This window comes from Myxocyprinus asiaticus, chromosome 31, assembly GCF_019703515.2.
Source record: "Myxocyprinus asiaticus isolate MX2 ecotype Aquarium Trade chromosome 31, UBuf_Myxa_2, whole genome shotgun sequence".
Lineage (NCBI taxonomy): Eukaryota > Metazoa > Chordata > Actinopteri > Cypriniformes > Catostomidae > Myxocyprinus > Myxocyprinus asiaticus.
In genome coordinates this window covers 44,690,225-44,710,224 of record NC_059374.1, presented here as the reverse complement: position 1 = coordinate 44,710,224, position 20,000 = coordinate 44,690,225, and the positions used below count along the sequence as shown (strand labels likewise).

Genomic DNA, 20,000 nt, shown 5'->3' with positions numbered 1-20,000 from the left:
TGTCTGTGCGTGTGCGTGTGTGTGTGTGCGCACGCGCTGCAGTTACACTTCTCTCTTCCACACCAGTTTGAGTCATTATTATTGTAAATGAGCATTCATGGAGAATCTTTTGTGCAAACAGCTGAACGAGGCATCAGAGCTGAATTAAAGGAATATTCTGAGTTTTTCTGTCATTCTGAGAACATTTTCTGTTAATTAGCACACTCATTTATTTCAGCTCGTTACACAGTTTCACCCTGAATATGCATTTAATAAATAAACAATATTCTGCCATTGACTAGGAATGGGCATTTTCAAATAGTTTGTAGTAGATTAATCTAACCCATAAAAAACAAGTAATCGATTACATGTAAGTTAAAAATAACAAGGATGACACGTACGTGAATTTTAGAATTAGTTTTATTCACAAACATTACCAAATTTTTTAAAAATAGTTTAACTTCAACAAGAAATCATTTTCTTCTTGAAAAAAAAAAATGAAATTAACAATATGCATTAATAAAAATGGAACAAAACTTTTAAAAAATAACATAGAAACTAAAACTGATGGCATTAGTTGCACATATATAAACTCTTGAGTCTACATGAAGACTATCATATTTTTATCGTTTCACACATTATTGTTCTAAATAAAAATAGTTGTGAAAGTTTGCTTTTTAGAAAATGCGTTCGGTCGGTGTTCAGATATTTAACGCACATACCATTAAATGATAAGCTTCAGAGTTTCTCGTGCAGCTTCACATTTTCTTTCCACTAAAAGTAGGCCGATATATCGGTTTTACCGATTAATCACTGCCGATAGTTGCTTTATGGAACTGTCGGTTATCGGCAAATCTATGCCGATAGTTGCCGATAATTGTTTTTATTGAATCGAAGGCATGCAAAGAAAAATGTGACTATATGGAAACATCCCTCGTCAGCACATACATCTTTTTTCCAACTTCATATACTGTGAATAATAATAATATATAGGCTATAAAAAGCTTAGGTAAATATTAAATATAGAGCATTGTAACATAGCCAAGTCTACGTCATTTCAAAATAAGAGTCCTAGGTGTGTTTTTATTTATTTTTTTATTTTTTTATTTCTGCGTTCATGCAACTCAAATTGTACATACAACAAAAAAACAATATCTTATATCTAGCCGAAAAAGGGAAAGGCTGAAGCCAATGCTTTTTATACCTTCACTTCTCACCTTTAAAAATATATACAATCTTTTGCTCTTATTTAAAAATCTGCATTTACAGTCCTTCATAAATTAAAGAGCAAGATGACTATTTAACAGTACCTTAATCGCATCAACTTAACATTTAATTAATACAAACATTTACCACATACACCTTCATTTATGCAACTGAAACGTATATTCACATAACACAGCTTAATAATGCATTTTAATACATCTCTAATTCATTAATACTTAAGAATCCAGTCTTTCATACCTTTTGAGCACCTCATGTCTAAACAATCTTTTAAATTTATCAATTGTTTTACACAATTTGAATTCACATCCAAGCTTATTCCATAAGTTTCAGTGTTTCAGGCTTGTTTAGTGTTGAAAGTCCCATGTTATCCACACAATCTTCTTTTTTCTGATTATTATTGGGATTTTGGATGAAAAATAAACTAAATCTGGGATTTTATTCATTTTAGACTTTATGTCTGTGCTGACTAAGAAAATGTTGTAACATTCTATGAATTGATTTGAAAAACTATCTGCCGATTAATCGGTTATCGACCTTTTCCACCACCTTAGTGATCGATATCGGCAAAATCCACTATCGGTCGACCTCTGCTTTCCACTATAAAAGCAGATTTAATATCAATAGAGTATAATTCAATACAAATCTAAATGTTACAAGTATTGCCACACTTGGCTTCACACTTAGCCAAAGACGTCATCATATCTTCTTCTCTTATGCAACACCTGGACGACACATCTACAGCGCCCCCCAGTGAACTCAGTCATAACTGCAAGATTTAGTCAGAGATTCAGAGGGAAAGAACAGGATAATTCAGCGCTGCTCACGGCAGGAAATGTGAAAGGAAAAACAATTTGTGATATTCGAGGAGTGTTTTAATAGTCGACTAGCTGGTGCAGAACAAGTACTCGATTAGCCGATATCTCGTGCACATCCGTACCATTAACCTCACAATCAGAATCATCTTTATTGCCAAGTGTTCTCACGTACACAAGGAATTTTATTTGGTGATAGGAGAAATAAGTGCACACTGAACATTACAGTGAGACACAGAATATAAAACAAGGCAAGCGAGGGGGGGGGGGGGGGTTGTCATCCATTATAAGCATTGAGCGGGGAGTTGGGGGGCGTGGGGGGGGTGATGTTGGAGGGGTCGAGGAGGCTGATTGCACCACCTTTAGTGAGCCGCTGGCGCCCCCTTTACACGGCGCCCCAATGCATTGCATACCTTGAATATTTGTTTTTTGCGCCTATGGGTAAGAGTTTAATTAGACATACAAATAATAGGACATATAACATAGAATAACGTATGTACATGTGCAAGTGGTAATGTATGTGCAATGTAGGGGTATGTACAGTTATTGAATTAAATATGAGTGAATTTACATATGTACATGGGATATGTATTTACATTAATGCACTATGGGGGAGTCCTGAGGCAGTTTAATTATTCATGAGGACCTCATACGGTCTCTGTGTTTATACAGCAGTTGGAGTGCTTGTTGTTTTTAATGTACACAAATCACACACAAAAATCATCCGAAGTGTCCTGCGACTTAAAGTCCATAGTGACTTATTAACATCATTTATTTATAATTGATGTTTTTCGGTCAGACACACTGTACATGAACATATTCTTCCATCATAACATTATTGTTCTAATAAACTGCTCACATAGACACAGAATCACACTCATTCAGTCAGTGAAGCGGATAATTAGTGCAGAGCAAAAAGGGTTGCAAATATCAGAAATATCCACACATATGTTAATAAATGAACAGAAAATAAAAGCTATTTATTTGTATACAGCAAAGAGTTACTTAATATTATGTGGCTTATTTGTTTGTTTGTTTTTCATGAAATTAAAGCAGAATATGAAAATGGTTACACATGATTACTTAAAGCAGGTGCTCATGATTAAAACAAGGCCAAATACTGTGTGATACGATGTGTAGATGCTGATGTAATCTTCTCGGAGCGCGTCTGACATGCTGCTGAGCGCCGAAGGGAATCATGCGGCTATTTCCGGGTCATAATGCCGACTGTATAATACCTCCATCGATGTTCAGATACTGCTTATCTGTGTTTATCTCTCAACAATGCTGTTTTGATCAGGTGTGATATATGTTCAGGTGTAACTTTATTTCTGGACAATACCGTATTTGGTTAATGAACTGAAACAATAGAAGCGTGCTGTTAGTCCAGATGACAAATAAATAAAGAGAAATGGAGAATGTGTTAAATTAAAGCTGTGGTGTTGAACTGTGTTTTGTTCTACAGTAATAAATGATATTTGTCCACAGATATGTGAAGTAGCTCTGCATTGATTTGGAGCAAACGTTTAGACATGAAGTGATTTTACAGAGATGAATGGCCCATAATTCCACACGTGTTCATGCTGTTGTGATGTGTTTGAAGAGTCACACCTCTCTTGTTTGCCTGCTGTTGTGTTTGAAGATGTTCATTAATGAAGTTCAACACTCATTTACTTTCATCAGAACAGCTGCTCACACACTCACTCACACACACACACACACACACACACAATCTCTGTTCCTCTGTCATTTGTGTCTGGACGTTTCAGGATTTAAAAAGAAATTATCATTCCATTTGAAAGGTTACTACTGAGCCCTCAAGAAATTATACTTCCTACGTTAACTGGCACAAACACCTCAGTGTTCACATTAGTGCTCAATAAACATGCACTTATAAATGACTCTTTCCTCCAGTCATTTATACGTGCTCACAGACTCTCAAAGAACTAATAATTATCATTACTAACCCTAAAACACTATTTTCACACCATCACATTGAAATGGTAACTGGGTAAATTCAGTTTTGATAAATCACACATTATGACTGACAAATATTGGGTTAGGCCCACCCAGTCGGACCAGACTCTGAATAGGTTTTTATCTGGCCAGTGCCTTCAGGCCATCAAGAGCTGCGGGCGCAGGGTGCTCCACGGTGCCAGGTGAATGGCTGTAGACCTGCCGATGGAGAGCGCTGGAAGTGAACAACGCTGCTGTTATAATGAGCGGAGCTAAACAGCACAAGTGCTTTCAGGTCTATACAATATATTTTTCTCTAGCACTGAACCGATTCATTTATGCCCTTTCTTGCTCACTGCACTACCGGCATGGGCGGTGCTGAGGAGGGGCTCGCAGGTGCTTCAGTCTCCCCAAGAAAGTCCATAGTACCCCCCATATTCATAAAGATGAGAAACATTGAATGGATACTAAGAACAACTGCAAAATATCTTCATGCCTACACAAGGATGTCTTTTATAAAGTTGACGGACTGAGTAAGTCATGGCGTATTTTTTTATGCAGCCTCCGAGTGAATTTGACTCGCTCAATACACACTTGACCATTCGAGAGACCGGGACGCCTGTTCTGTTTTTTTGTTTTTTTATGCTGGTTCCGCCTAGCGGCTGGAGCTTGTTTTGTTGAATAACGCTCCTTTGGGACAGTTGTAGATGAATCTGTTTGTTCTTCATGCTTATTCCTCCTGTTGGCTGGAGTTAGTTTTTGTGGAGTATTTTTAAGGGACAGTAGAATGATTACATCATCTGCTGCACTCATAACGGCCGGCTCACTGAACAATTGTTTGTCTGTCCAAGGAAACTGAACGGCTTTGTATCAGCTGGAATATGTTTTGTGGAGGAACACACCTTTGAGTCAGTTCTTTGACTGAATCTATATGTTTTTTGTGTTTATTCTGCCTATTGGCTGGGGTCTGTTTTACAAAATATTTTCTGTTGTGTAATTTTGCTTTACAAAATTTGTGCAGAAGCACCAGACTTGAGCAATCCGATGGCAAAGTTGTCGCGGGGGCTCTCGTAGGTGTACATGGACTGATTGAGTTTAGAGGGATGGATGCCGGTTGGCGCTGTTATGCGAGGGGTTAATGCACACGTTTTTCCTTTTTCTGTTTGTTTGGTTCGGGGTTTTATTGTTGCTCTAATGGGGAATGTGGTCTTTACAATCTTGTTTTTGACACACGATTTATTTTTTCTATTATACCAATACGTCAGATGTTAATATGAGTGGATTATCTCTCGCCACATGAAATATTTACCTCGGCCATTGATATTAATAATGCTTTTAAAGAATTCTATCTTGATCTTTATAGCTCCACGTCTTCATCTACTGATGAAGATAATAGAAACTTTGTGGAACCATTAGATCTCCCTAAACTGAAGACTGAGCAAAAAAACTGCTCTTGATTCTGAGATAGCCTTGGAGGAGCTTGATGACGTAATTAAGGCCTTACCTACTGGCAAGGCTCTTGGGCCAGATGGTTTTGCCGCAGAATTTTTTAGATCTTATGCTACAGAACTGGCTCCACTTTTGTTAGAAGATTTTACTGAATCATTAAAGAATGGAAAGCTTCATCCAACCATGACACAAGCCTGGATCAGTCTGATTCTTAAAAAATACAAAGATCCAAGTGAGTGTAAAAGTTACCGCCCAATTTCCCTGATCTAGCTAGACATAAAAATATTGTCAAAAATTCTGGCTAACCGATTAAGTAAAGTTATGACATCTCTTATACATAGAGATCAGGTGGGGTTTATTCGGGGCCGTAGCTCTTCTGATAACATCAGGCGTTTCATCAATATCATGTGGTCAGTGGCGAATGATCAATCTCCGGTCGCTGCCATCTCACTTGACGCCGAAAAGGCGTTTGATATGGTAGAATGGGATTATTTTTAAGATTTTGGAAATGTATGGGTTCGGGAGTACATTTACTGGTTGGATTAAGTTACTTTATAGACACCCTGTAGCAGCGGTGCAAACAAATGGATTAATTTCAGATTATTTTACTCTGGATAGGGGCACTCGGCAGGGTTGCCCTCTTTCCCCATTATTGTTCTGTCTTGCCCTGGAACCATTAGCAGCTGCGATAAGAAAGGAGGATGATTTTCCAGGGGTGACAGCGGGAGGTATGGCACATAAGCTTCTGCTTTACGCAGATGATATTTTATTATTCGTCTCTGAACCTACTAGATCTATGCCTTGCCTCCACAGAATTATTAATTCCTTTTCCAAGTTCTCAGGATACAGAGTTAATTGGTCTAAATCCGAAGCTTTGGCTCTGACAGTGTACTGTCCAGTAACGGCTTTTCAGCCGGGCGCCTTCCAGTGGCCCAAACAGGGAATTAAGTATTTGGGGATTTTATTTCCAGCAAATTTGTCTGATTTAGTTAGTGTTAATTTTGACCCTTTAATAAAAAGGTTTTCGAGCGATGTCAGCAGGTGGGCTTCATTACATTTTTCGATGAATGGGAAGGTTAATGTAATTAAAATTAATTATATTCCAAAATTCAACTACCTGCTACAGTCTCTCCACATTGAAGTTCTCCTCTTTTATTTTAAACAATTTGATAGTATAGTGAAATCTTTTATCTGGAATTTATTTTGTTGAAAGTTGATTCTGTGTTTTCATGTGCTGTTTGTGTTGGTTTGAGTGTGGAATCAATAATAGTTGTTAATGACAAAAACAAAGATGAGAAACATTTTCCCTGACCGCTTTTCAGCCATTATCTCCTGTGGAGGCTACCGTATATCTGTCGGCTGTTTATTATCAAATTCAGTCCGTGAATCACTTGGAAACCTCACGCACTGAAACATTTGGAGCGGGATCTTACTCAATCATACAATGGAATAACTGAAACAGAACAAAACGAGCGGGAGGTGAAGTGGATATTTATATATAATAAAGTCTGCTAAACATCTTAAAAACATCAGATTTACAAACATTTAAAATCAGAAACGTCTCAAAGACATCACACATCAAATCGACGTCTGGGTTAACTTTATGACACACATGGAGAAGATGCCAGTTTTAATCATCTTTGGCCCATAAAGGGATTATTCACCCAGAAGTAAAAACTCTGTCATCATTTACTCACACTTATGTTGTGTGTAGGACTTTTCTTCTTCTAAAGGAACACTAAAGATGGTTTAGCAGAATGTCTCAGTCACCATTCACTTTCATTACATTTTTTTCTATACAGTACAATGAAAGTGAATCTTTTGCATCTTTTGTGTTCCACAGAAGAAAGAGAGTCATACGGGTTTGGAACAACATGAGGTTGAGTAAATGATGACAAAGTTCTCTTTAACACACTCAGATCCACACTTGTGTTTGTTTATCTTCTGCACATACATTACAAGAGACTTAAAGAACTTGAACTGCTTTCTGAAGACAATATCTGCAGACACGCAGCAATTAATTCAATTATTTTACATATTATATGTCAACATGCATGTCAAACCAATAAAGCTCTGACTTCTAGTCATCTCAAAGTATTATTAAATAAATCTAATAAAGTATAGTGATATAACAGTCTGGTACAGGAAGTAAAAATCACGTCCATTTTCTCCACAGGTGAATTGATTATTAATGATAACTTATATTCCTTTAAAGACAGATCTACCGTGATCTAAATGTACCATTACATTTTTTAATATTTTTTATTCCCGCACTCATACGTTGTTCCATAAACATTAGAATAACTTTAGACACTTTCTGTCTGACAGGTGTTATGTGGATGATAAGGTGTCTAAGGTGGCGTGGTTGAACCGCTCCAACATCATCTTCGCTGGAGAGGACAAGTGGTCTCTGGACCCGCGGGTGGAGCTGGTGACTCAGGGTCAGCTGGAGTACAGTCTGAGGATACAGAAGGTGGATGTGTTCGACGAGGGTCCCTACACCTGCTCCATCCAAACCAAACAACAGCCCAAGACCTCACAGGTGTATCTCATCGTCCAGGGTAAGAGACGTTTTATTGACAGGCTGTCAGACCAATCACAGCTCATCATCTGTTGTAAGATAATATTTGGACAAAAGTCCAATTGTGCAAATGTCTGTTTTTTATGTTGATTTCAGACACCTAGTTCAAAACCCTCTAAAATTAGAATACAGATTAGTTTTTATCCTCCTGAGACCCGAGTGTGACTGCTGTGTGCATTTTACATTTCCCTTTTGATTTGAAACTAGTAGACCCCAAAAAAAAGAGCAAAAATTCTAGAGCAAATAGTTTTCCTAAAATCTGATGTCCTCATATGTGGACAGCGGGACTAAGTTGTGAAATTTTAAATAATATCAATCTATAGAAAGTCATCAAATAGTTTATTATGTGTCCAGGAGTGTTGATTATTCATGTTACAGACATTACATCAGAAATTAGCATAATTAATTCAGATTTAAAGTAATGTCCAGCATCATCCAATCACTGCCAATCATGTTAAAATAAAATGATACATTATAAATTCTGAATCTATGTACTGATTATCATTGTCACATGTCTGTCAAACATGTTGAGTGATCCAAACATCATCTGCAGCCTGAAACTGAACTTTTGATCAGATTTTAGGAGTGAATGCACTTAACTGCATAGAGAGCTATAGGATGCTCCCTTGCTCCCTATTTAGTGAATGACTTAACCTCCAGTGTGCTGTGTGTCTGCACTGGTCTCAGAACAGTTTGAAATGCACCTTATTTTCATCCTAACTCATATAAAGCCTCTGAAAGCAACGTTTATCAGCTTTTGCATGAATACATTTATTCTCAATGTGATAATGTTCAGTAAATATAGGAATATATTTATTAATGGTAATGAATAGAATCGTATTGCACAGTGATAACAAAATAAAATATAACAAAATGTATATTAGAATGAAGTGAAATGACCCACAGATGTGTTAGAGTTGAAAGTTATTTAAAATAACATGTTTTTCTACTTTTGAGGAAATGCAGTTCCAGTGTCCACATATGTGCACATCATGTTTATCAGCGTGTTGACGCTCGAAGAATGAACTGATTTTTTAAAGCGGCATATCAAATGAAACTAGAGACTCTACTCTTTACACCCAAACAGGTTTCAGTGAAGAAACTTAAAGAGATTTCTTATCAGAGGCACTTTTGTTGGTGCTGCGCATGTAGAAACGCTTCACGGAAATCGACGTCATGCTGTTGTGTCACGTGACTCGTGCGGCTGAAGTTTAACCCTTAAATGACAGTCTAGAGTCTTGTGAACAGTATTCAGTCCGTTTTTATTCATTTAAATTATGCGTTGCGTATAAGTCAAAATACAACATCCTTGCATGTGGACGCGGGGTCACACGAGGTTAAAGTACATTTTTTCTATCATTATATTTTTGTTCTAGCTCTTGTGTAAACAAGTGAACATAATCAAACCACACTGACACATTCAGACAAGAGTCAACTATATAACGAAGACAGATTTTTACTGAAAGGTTTAAATGAAGGGATTTCTCTTGAAGGTCAGGGCATGTTGTCACATGTGTTTTAAATGTCATAAATTCATCAGTTGAACAGCCACACTTAGATGTAAATTAACAGCAAATAAAAACGTTCTTGGAGAGGATGCTTGAAACAGCTCTAAAAACACTGTTGCCATGTTCTGATTGTTTTAGCAATTTTGGATTCGATTTGTATGTGTTCAAAAGTTGTGATTAAGAATTATTAGGGGTTTAGCTTTGTTTAGTGTTGTTTTGTAGAAAGTTTCATTTGAAGTCACTTTTATGTGTTCTCTTTTGTTGACACTTGAAGTTCACATTCATATTTGTATTCTATTTCTTTGCCATCGTGCAAGTAATTGTGTTGTACACTGGCTGAAAGAGAATTCATATAATATGAAACAAGGTTCAAGTGTCACCAAAGAGAACACTAATCTCCATAAAAACTGATTTTGAATGAAACATTTCAATAAAACGTCATCAGCAACACTAAATAGAGCTAAAGCTCTAACACATATGGGGAAAACAAACCCATTGCTTAAACAATTAGAACATGGACAACTAAAGTTTTTTCTCAGTATCTCACGAGAGGATGTTTGAACAGTGTGGCCAGTGTGGTAACATATTTTATTCACAGTTATTTCACTTCTAATCGTATGTGTCCACTGGCACGGTTTGAGCAGAGCTGAAGGGCATTTTCAGTTCATTCCTATGGGAGTCAAACATCACGCTTGAGGTGAGGATTGTGGGATTGACAGCGGTGTGGAGAATAGCGTTGAGAGTGGTCGAGAATGTCAAAAAGTTGAGAAATGTAAATGAGAAGCTAAAAAACTCCAGACGGCAGCCAATCTTTATGAGCTGCAAACAGTGACGTCTGTAATAAGCGCTTGAAAATCTGACGATAATGAAGTTTCTTCTGGATTCAGTGCTTTAATCGCATTATTATGTTAATTTCTAACTTCAAGCAGACATTAACTGATGATTGCATGCATTCATTGCGGCAGTACTGTGTCTGGGTAAACAAAAGTGTAATAAATCAGCACTGTTTATATACTTCGAGCATTCGGAAATTAAGCTGGCATATTATCAACTTTCCAGAGATAGTTATAAACACTACTTAAGTTTTACAGTCCTGTAGAGTGGACGCTTTTAGTAGGTTGTTTAATTCAGGTGTAGATTTAAAGAGAAGCATAGATTTGGTTTTGGTGAGTATGTGAGTGCGAGATTAGACGATCATTTAAGACAAGAGAAGATCTTTTAAGTGTGATTTGTGCAGTTATTCTTGAATCTATCGAGTGTGTTAAACATGTCGGCCGCTGGTTTTATTATCTCTCTGTTTCTCAATTAACTACCCAGCACTAATTACTCTTCCTCTGATGATGAGGATGATTGTCAACACATCTGATACGACTTTTCTCATCTCATATTTTTTGGTGCATTCACCCATTTTCAGCAATTAACTGATAAAGTGTTTGAATCTGCTCTCAGACTGAGGGTGTGTTCACAATATCATACTACCGACTATTTTGGAAAAAAGTAGTATGCAGGATGCACACAGGCAGGGCTGGATTTATGCATTTTAGGCACATGCTTTTGCTTGCACATCCAGGGTAGTTAGTTTTAAAATACAGAGATATTTCACTCTATCACTAAAACACTGAGAAAATTACTACAAAGCAAAAAAAAAAAAAATGATGACCGCAAAAAACATTTTTGTAAATATATTTAGGATGTATGCTAATTTGTACACTGATCTCTCTTGAGTTAAATCTCCATATCTATAAATAATAATAAATAATGCATATTTATTAATATAGGATACTATAAATCAGAAAGAACACATGAAACATGGACTATTGTTGTTTATTTGTATCTTATTTGCACTTGTTGATTCTAAGTCTGTAGAAAAGACAAATCATGTAATATCAAATCGGATTGCAGGGCTCCAGAATAAAAAATGACTTAGAAGCCATTAGCTCCTAAACTGAAACATTAAGGAGCCAAATGGCTGTTTTTAGTAGCCAAATCACAGATTTGCTCGATTTAGATTGCTGTTCAGAAACAGATTCATCGAAGGTTTTATAAACAGTATATATACAGTACTTGAGAAGATAAGTTTGCACCCCCATTTGTCTCATAAATGTTCACACCCCTTTCATAATTTATACAAATAGAAGAGATAAAAGATTTTTTTTATATAATACTGCTCTTCAGAATCTACATTACAGATATTTACATAAAGTATAGTATGCATATAGTAGTGTGTTGTCTTCTTGAGCATCAATGAATGTGTGCACCTTGTGTAATAGTTGTGTACAAGTCCCTCAATTGCCCTAAGTGTCAAAAGCTGGATATCATATATATATAATTTAATTTAAATGTTAATTATTTTAATGTTAATATTAATTTTAAAATATTGCCTTAGTCTTTCTTTACTGTTGCCAGATGGTCCAGACACAGAGATTACAAGAGTGCAAATTGAATTAAATCCCAGACGCAGTTTATTGTGCTACTCCGATCCCAATCATTAATTACCAGAAGAAGAAAAAGTGGTACACAATACCAGACTTTTAATTATAAAGAAGCCCGAAATACACATGGGACTCTTATTTTGAAATGTCTGCACTCCTAGTTGTGAGCTCACTGATGGCTGATTCGCTGAGAAAGTGAATCTGATTCAAACTGCTAACCTGAGCTCCTGAGTTCACACACTCAGTTCTTTTCGGGTGATTCATGAAAAAGATCCGGTTCAAAAGACTTAAGTGGCCACGACTCTCTCACGCTGGGTTTGTTGTTGCGTGCGGTGCAGCGAGCTCGTCAGAACCAGAACGGGTGAAAAGCGGCTAAAGATGTATTCAATAACTCACAAGATGATATCTGACGAAACCGCAGATGAACGCACACAACCCGACTGTCACCAGTGGCAACCAGATTTTAAATTACTGTCGCAATCAATAATTTTGGTCGCATTTGCGACCATTTTAGTCGCACTCTGGAGCCCTGGATTGCCGTATTACCTTTTCATTTAACTATCGATCGCTCGTTTAAGGTAAATGACATAATGCTGATATGTAACTGCTGATAGTGAGTGTGGTGATATTTGCTTTATAATGTTTGTATTCCGATTTTTGGTAAATTATTGAAGGAGATAAATGCAGTTTGTTAGCCGCCAGACAGTTGAATGTCAAATAGAGGTCCCCGGTACAGTGTTGTAGTCGAGACCAGCATATCTGAGACCAGAACAGGCCGAGTTTGAGATGAGACTCTTAATGAATGTGTTAGATAATGAATATATTATAGTTAACCCTTTAAGCTCTGAATGTGTTAAAGATTTCCTGTTTCAGTGGCATACCCAGAATTAAAGGCTAATGTGCGCTTGTTATTAAAATTAATAACAAGTGTTTGGTATCATTGTAAATAAAAAATTTTATTTTAAATTTATTACCTCGCCCAGCTCCTCCAAGGTTATCTCAGAATCAAGATAATTTTTTTGCTCCGTCCTCAGTTTAGGGAGTTCTAATGGTTCCACAAAGTTTCTAATATCTTCATCAGTAGATGAAGATGTGGAACTATAAAGATCAATATAGAATTCTTTAAAAGCATTATTAATATCAATGGCCGAGGTAAATATTTCACCACCAGCAGATTTCACTGAGGGAATGGTAGAAAGAGATTCTCTCTGCTTTATATATCTAGCCAAAAGTTTTCCTGCTTTGTCCCCCAACTCAAAGTATGACTGTCTTGCCCTGAATAACCAAAACTCCACCTTCCGCAACAAAATAGTATTATATCTGTATTTCAATCGGGTCAATTCTCTGAGGCCATCAGATGACATTCGATGCTTTAGCTCTGCCTCTGCACTTTTAATATTCCCTTCCAACTCCACGAGTTCTCGTGCTTTGGATTTTTTGATGAATGAGGCATACTGTATGATCCGACCCCTAAGAACCGCCTTAAGTGCCTTCCAAGCCACGCCCACAGTGGATACTGAGGACCAGTTGGTCTCCATATAAACATTGATTTCAGTCTTTAACATTTGTTGGAAATCAGGATTTTGCAAAAGGGATACATTAAAGCGGCAACTATATGATTTATTTTTCTTCATATGTGCCAATATCTCTAAACTCTCTGATTGTTGAACAATCAACAACACATGAAATGAGGGACTTAGATATAAAAAAAAAAAAATGAACTTATGGACTGATGAAAAAAATGTATAGTCCCTACCAGATGGGTTCAAAAGTCTCCAAATATCTGTAAGACCAAGATATTTACACATCCTGTGACGCGTCAGTGTTGCTCTAGGGGGTTTACACACTTTTGCTTCACTATGATCAAGGACTGAATCCATCAAAAGATTAAAGTCTCCTCCCAATATTATATATTGAGGGGTGCCAGCAGCTTGCAACAACCCTTCAAGATCTATAAAAAAGCCCTGATCATCAGCGTTAGGTGTGTTAATATTAGCCAAAATCAACCTTTGCCCCTGAATTTCTGCTAAAACAATAATGACTCATCCTAATTTATCTTTAATCTGTTTGAGACATTTAAATTGTAGATGTTTATTTATCAGTGTAATGACTCCCCTGCTCTTACTTGAGCCAGCACTAAAGAAAACATGTCCACCCCATATCTTCCCAAATTTTTCAGCTTCCTGCGGGGAGAGATGTGTTTATTGAAGAAACACTATATCATATTTATTACGTTTAAGAAAAGTAATAATATTCCTTCTTTTTATGGGGTGCCCCAACCCATTCACATTCCATGTGGAGAGAGACAATACACTCGTATTAACATTCGACATTTTTACTTGTTAGAAATAATAGATTGTGTGTCATAACCCTAACCCTAACTATAAAGACCACATTCCCCATTAGTGCAACAATCAAACACCAAAGTTCCCCCCGAACAAAACAAACAGAAAAAAGAAAAACTTGCACATTAAACCCTCGCACAACAGCGCCAACCCTCTAAACTCAAACAGTCCATGTACGCCTACGAGAGCCCCTGCGACAACTTTGCCGTCAGATTGCTCAAGTCCGGTGATTCTGTACAAATTTTGTGAGACAGAATTACATAACAGAAAATAACCTATAAAACAAACTCCAGCCAATAGGCAAAATAAACACAAAGAACGTGTAGATTCATTCACAAAACTGTATCAAAGGTGTGTTCCTCCACAAAACAAGCTCCAGCCGCTAGCAGAACCAGCACAAAAAAAATAAAATGTTCAGTTTCCTCGGACAGTCAAACGAATGTTCAGTGAGCTGGCTGTTCATGAGTGCAGCAGATGACTTAATCCTTCCAATGTCTTGCAAAAAATACTCCACAAAACAAACTCCAGCCAATAGGAGGCATAAGCACAAAGAACGAGCAGATTCATCCACAACTGTCCCAAAGGAGTGTTATTCAACAAAACAAACTCCAGCCGCTAGGCGGAGCCAGCACAAAAAGAAACAAGAAAGGCGCCCAGCTTCCTCGGACGGTCAAGTGTATGCTCGGCGAGCCAAGCTCACTTGGGGGCAACACGAGAAACACACCATGACTTCCTCAGTCCATTGATTTTATGAAAGACATTGCTTGTTGTGGGCATGTAAATATTTTGCAGCCATCCTTAATATCTATTCTCAATTTGGCCGGAAACATCAGTGCAAAAGCAATCCTCTGTCGATGCAAGAGTTTCTTGGAGTGTTATTCCACAAAACAAACTCTAGCCTCTAGGCGGAACCAACACAAAAAGAAACAAAACGGCGCCCAGTTTTCTCAGACAGTCAAGTGTATTTTCACCGAGTCGAGCTCACTTGAGGGCCACATGAGAAACATAAAATGGTTTACTCACCACATTGTCTCTATGAAATACAATGCTTGCTGTGGACATGTAAATATTTTACGACCATCCTTAGTATCTATTCTCAGTTTGGCCGAATACATCAGAGCAAAAGCGACCTTCCTTTGATGTAAGAGTTTCTTGCATTCCTTGAATCCATCATGTTTCTCTCTTGTCGAATTTGCAAAGTCTGGGAACAAGAAAATGCTGTGGTTCTTCCAAGAAAGTGTTCCTTTACTCCTCGCCTCGTGTAACACAAGATCTTTATTGAATGATCTCCGAAATTTGGCCAGAATTGATCGGGGCCTCTCTCCCACTGCGGAACTGTGAACCTAGACTCTGTGAGCTTGCTCAATTTCCAGCTTATGGCCTGTTATGTTGAGCAAACTCGGAAAGAGCTCGTCTATGAATTAAACCATATCGCAACCTTCTTCTTGCTCAGGAATTCCAACAATTCTGACATTTTTTCGCCAATTCCGATTCTCCAAATCCTCCAGTTTTACCCAAACGCGCTCCAAGTCTGACTTGGTCGCTAGTGGGTTAGCAGCTAATTCCCTCTCCGATGACTCCAGATAATCGATCCTTCTCTCGATGTATTTCGCCTCCATCACCGTAATTGATCGACATATTACAGCAAGATCTTCCAGGTTCATTACGACTTTCGTCAGCATTACAGACAAGCTGGACACTTGGCATTGAATTTCTCCTGCCACGCCATCCAAACCGAGTCCCTGGTCTGCAGGCCTGTCTGAGGTATCAGCTTGAGCACATAAGTGTCTTTTAATATATCCAGAGACCAAGGATTTTGAATTCTTTGACATGTTGATCTCTTAGAAAAGTTATGTACCAGGGTGTATCAAATCTCACCGGTTTATGACACAGATAAAATAAAAAACTAGCAAAGTGCGCAGAGCTCGCCGTTCACATGTCCGACCCCCGCATGGTGTCATGCGACTCCGAATCGTTCCAGAGGTTTTCAATGGGGTTCAGGTCTGGACATTAGGCTGGCCATGACAGGGTCTTGATCCGGTGCTCCTCCATCCACACCTTGATTGACCTGGCTGTGTGGCATGGAGCATTGTCCTGCTGGAAAAAACAATCCTCAGAGTTGGGGAACATTGTCAGAGCAGAAGAAAGCAAGTTTTCTTCCAGGATAACCTTGCTGAAGCACCCCCATATCATCACCGATCCTCCACCAAATGTCACAGTGGGTGCGAGACACTGTGGCTTGAAGGCCTCTCCAGGTCTCCATCTAACCATTTGATGACCAGGTGTTGGGCAAAGCTGAAAATTGGACTCATCAGAGAAGATGAACTTACTCCAGTCCTCTATGGTTCAATCCTTATGGTCTTTTGAAAACCTCAGTCTGGCTCTTCTTTGCTTCTCATTGATGAAGGGCTTTTTTGTAGCTTCTGCTCTGCTCCTAGGAGCCTGTTTCGAACCGTCCTCACCGTGCACTTCACCCCAGCTGCCGTTTGCCATTCTTTTTGTAGGTCACTTGATGTCATCCTACGGTTGTTGAGTGATTTCGAATGAGTTGGTGGTCATCCCGGTCAGTGGAGAGTCATTTTCGCCCTCTGCCGGTCTATAGCTTTGTTGTCCCCAATGTCTGCTGCTTAACCTTGTTCTTATAAACCGCCATTTTTGAAATTTTGAGGATGGAAGCAACCTGACGCTCGCTGTATTCCTCTGCCAGTAAAGCCATAATTGAACCCTTCTTTTCCTCACTGAAAACTTTTCTTTTCAACTCTTTCTTTTCATGGTCAATAGTTATTTTTTTATTACAATTACTTTTGAGGTACTACTAGCACTGTTTTTGCCATCCAGCTGGTCCTATTGCAAGAGGATGTAATGATGACCACAGCAGTGGTTTTTATACTTTTCCTCATTAAATAAGATTTGGTTCAGGTGGTCTCCTAATCAGTACCTCGTTAAGTAGAATGAGGTGTGCCTGTGTTGAATTCAACAAACACTGGACTGGAATGGCTGCCATACATGTAGAGATGCTGATTTAAGAAACATTTGGAATGGTCACTTAGTTTTTTCCAGAGCTATATATATATATATATATATATATTGTTGAAAAGTATTACATTTTCATTTGATTAAAGCTGTATAGTATGTATTTGATTAAACACAATTTGATCATAAAATTTAATTAAAACATTTAATATGGAATCCAGAAAAATTAAAACAGAAAAGGCATAATTTGTATCTATAAGACTTTTTTTATTATTTGTTGCCTAAGTATCGAGTTAGTATCGATACCGAGGTACCAGGGCTGGTATCGTACCGAAGCCAATATTTTGGTATCGGAGCAACCCTAATGCACAGTGATTCTGCATCTGGAAGGCATAGTTGCCAAGTCCGCTTATGACTAGCGACTTTGGACTTGTTTTTTATAAAGCTGTTTATAAATATGGCCACTCATGGGTTGCTGTTTTTGGGCATATTTCCAGAATACAGTCATGTTTTTGGCACTGCTTTCGGCACTCGTGGTCTCGCACATACTTTACACAGTGACTTGTGTTTTTTTCATCAGAAACTGGATGTGAGTGACACTGTCACAAGAGAACCCAGTACATTTTTCCTCAACCATAATAATAATAAAGACAACATGGAATGAAACATGGACAAATAGAGCTGAAATGTGAATTTTTCAGTTGCTTTTCAGACCTGTAATTACATCTATGCAGTTTATTTTTATTTAGGCCTTTATGTAATGTTCGCTCTCAGAATATCACTGTGACAAAATACTGATTTTATTAGCTGTATAACATGGTTTGAGCATGAAGTTGTCACAGGGGCTATATTTAAGTAAATATAAGGTTTTGAGTTAAAAGTTTAATTTCGCAAACAGTGAAACAGTGGTTTTGTATGCTATACATTTAGAATCTGTCAATATGTTTAATAGATAATGTTTTGGTGCTCTGGAAATGGATATTTTGTTATTTATTTTAATATTATGTAATAAATTAAAGAAAAAAGATTACTTTCTGGTCTGTCTGTGAAATGCAACTGTATTATAATGATAGTGATAGTGCCGTAAATAAATGAATTAGTACTTTGTGGTTAACCTTTATATAGCTACTTTTATTTAAAACTGATATCCAGAAGAACTATTCATGGGTGCTTATTTTGGTGTTGCCACCCCTCAGAGACCTCATGCCACCCCCTTCCCACCCCATATATATTTTTCTAGATACACCCGTTTTGTGTATTTTAAATATAATTATATTTTTGATACATTTTTTTCTGTACTTTTTTGCACAATAAACTGCACATGGGAATCGACAGTAAGGACTGCCTGATGGCCCTGGACCACTGTGAGAGAGATTCGGGCCAGTGCAGCATTTATAACGTTAGTGCAAGCAGACAACATGCGAGAGAGCACAAAAATTACACAGAGCAAAGTCTTCTATAACTGAGCTCTCAGAGACAAGCGAGCGCGATTATATTTTAGCTTGGAAGCACATAATATACTGGACGCATCGAGGCACTGTCATGTGAGCACACAAGAGTATGCAGACACCAAACACGCTCTCCTAGAACTGTCCTCGCTCTTTTCCAAGTGTCTTAGCGGCATCAATTACCAATGTGTAGGAAAAAAATCAGACTTCATGAATTTCGGAGCGGGATTGCAAGTCTTGCGCAACATTTTAAGTATTCCCGCACATTCACAGTGTTCACAGTGCGCGAAATTCCCACGTTTGTTCGTTTTAACATGTTGGTGAAAATTAGCAATCCACACATTAGAACACAAGAAATGAACGGGTTCTTTCTGTCGGACTGTAAATCCATCTATCTCCGTGTGAAGGGACAGAGCATTCGTTTTGTTACCACAGTAAAAATAAACGCATTTTCTCTCATTAATTCACTTTTAGAGATGAAGCGCAGAATGAAATGTAATAAACTTTGTTAAATTCTCATTCTTAATTCACAGATCAGGCCTAATGTCTACCGCTGTATTTAACACGTCACAACCGATTTATTAGCAAGGTCTCCTCTCTCAGGGATTCATATGTTTATTACATTCAGACAATAATCAAATCTTTAACTCAGTGACTAAATCTTTGATCCTGCTTGTGAAAACACTACACATGGCCCAGAAGTTGACAGTATGACTAAACGGGTGACCGAAAACCCACGTGTAAATGGCAGGACGGCTGAGGATAATATGATGTATTTATGAATTTATATCTGTAAAGTGCTTGTGTGAGATTACATAAGGCATAAATCATCTCTTGTCAATTATAAATGTAACACAATTTTGGGGGAAATTGTCTTAAAGATGTTATATACATAAAAAATAGTTCACTTCGGACACATTTTTTTAAAGCCATGATGGTAAAAACAGCTATTTTTAAATGTTTGTGTTGGGCCAGTGAAAAAGTCCTTAGCGTTGAGCCCTGTCAAACAGTAAAGCTAAGCAATGGATCTGTCAATAATAATAACAATAAACATCAATGACTACTAACAATTAACAAGTATTGAACGTTCAATACTCGTAAAGATGCTTTTAAGCGTCTCTGTCACAATAAGAAGTAAATCATACAGGAAACAGTGTGTGAATGTTCTGTGTGTAATGATGATCTACTACATTTGTCTGAATGTGCCGTATAGAATAGAGAACACTGCACTGGTACTGTATCCCACAATGCAATCCAATCAACTCAGTGTGATGAACGGATGTGATTTAA

At 37.7% G+C, this 20,000-nt stretch overlaps 1 protein-coding gene across 2 annotated transcripts in view; it reads left to right on the top strand.

Moving 5' to 3' along the window:
• The window catches only part of LOC127421832 (limbic system-associated membrane protein-like), a 366,863-nt gene that overhangs the window by 328,388 nt on the left and 18,475 nt on the right, over positions 1–20,000 (top strand). For both annotated transcript variants that reach the window (XM_051664999.1, XM_051664998.1), the window contains one exon: positions 7,752–7,984. In XM_051664999.1, coding sequence (XP_051520959.1) covers positions 7,752–7,984 — 233 coding nt within the window. The remainder of the gene's footprint in view (positions 1–7,751; positions 7,985–20,000) is intronic.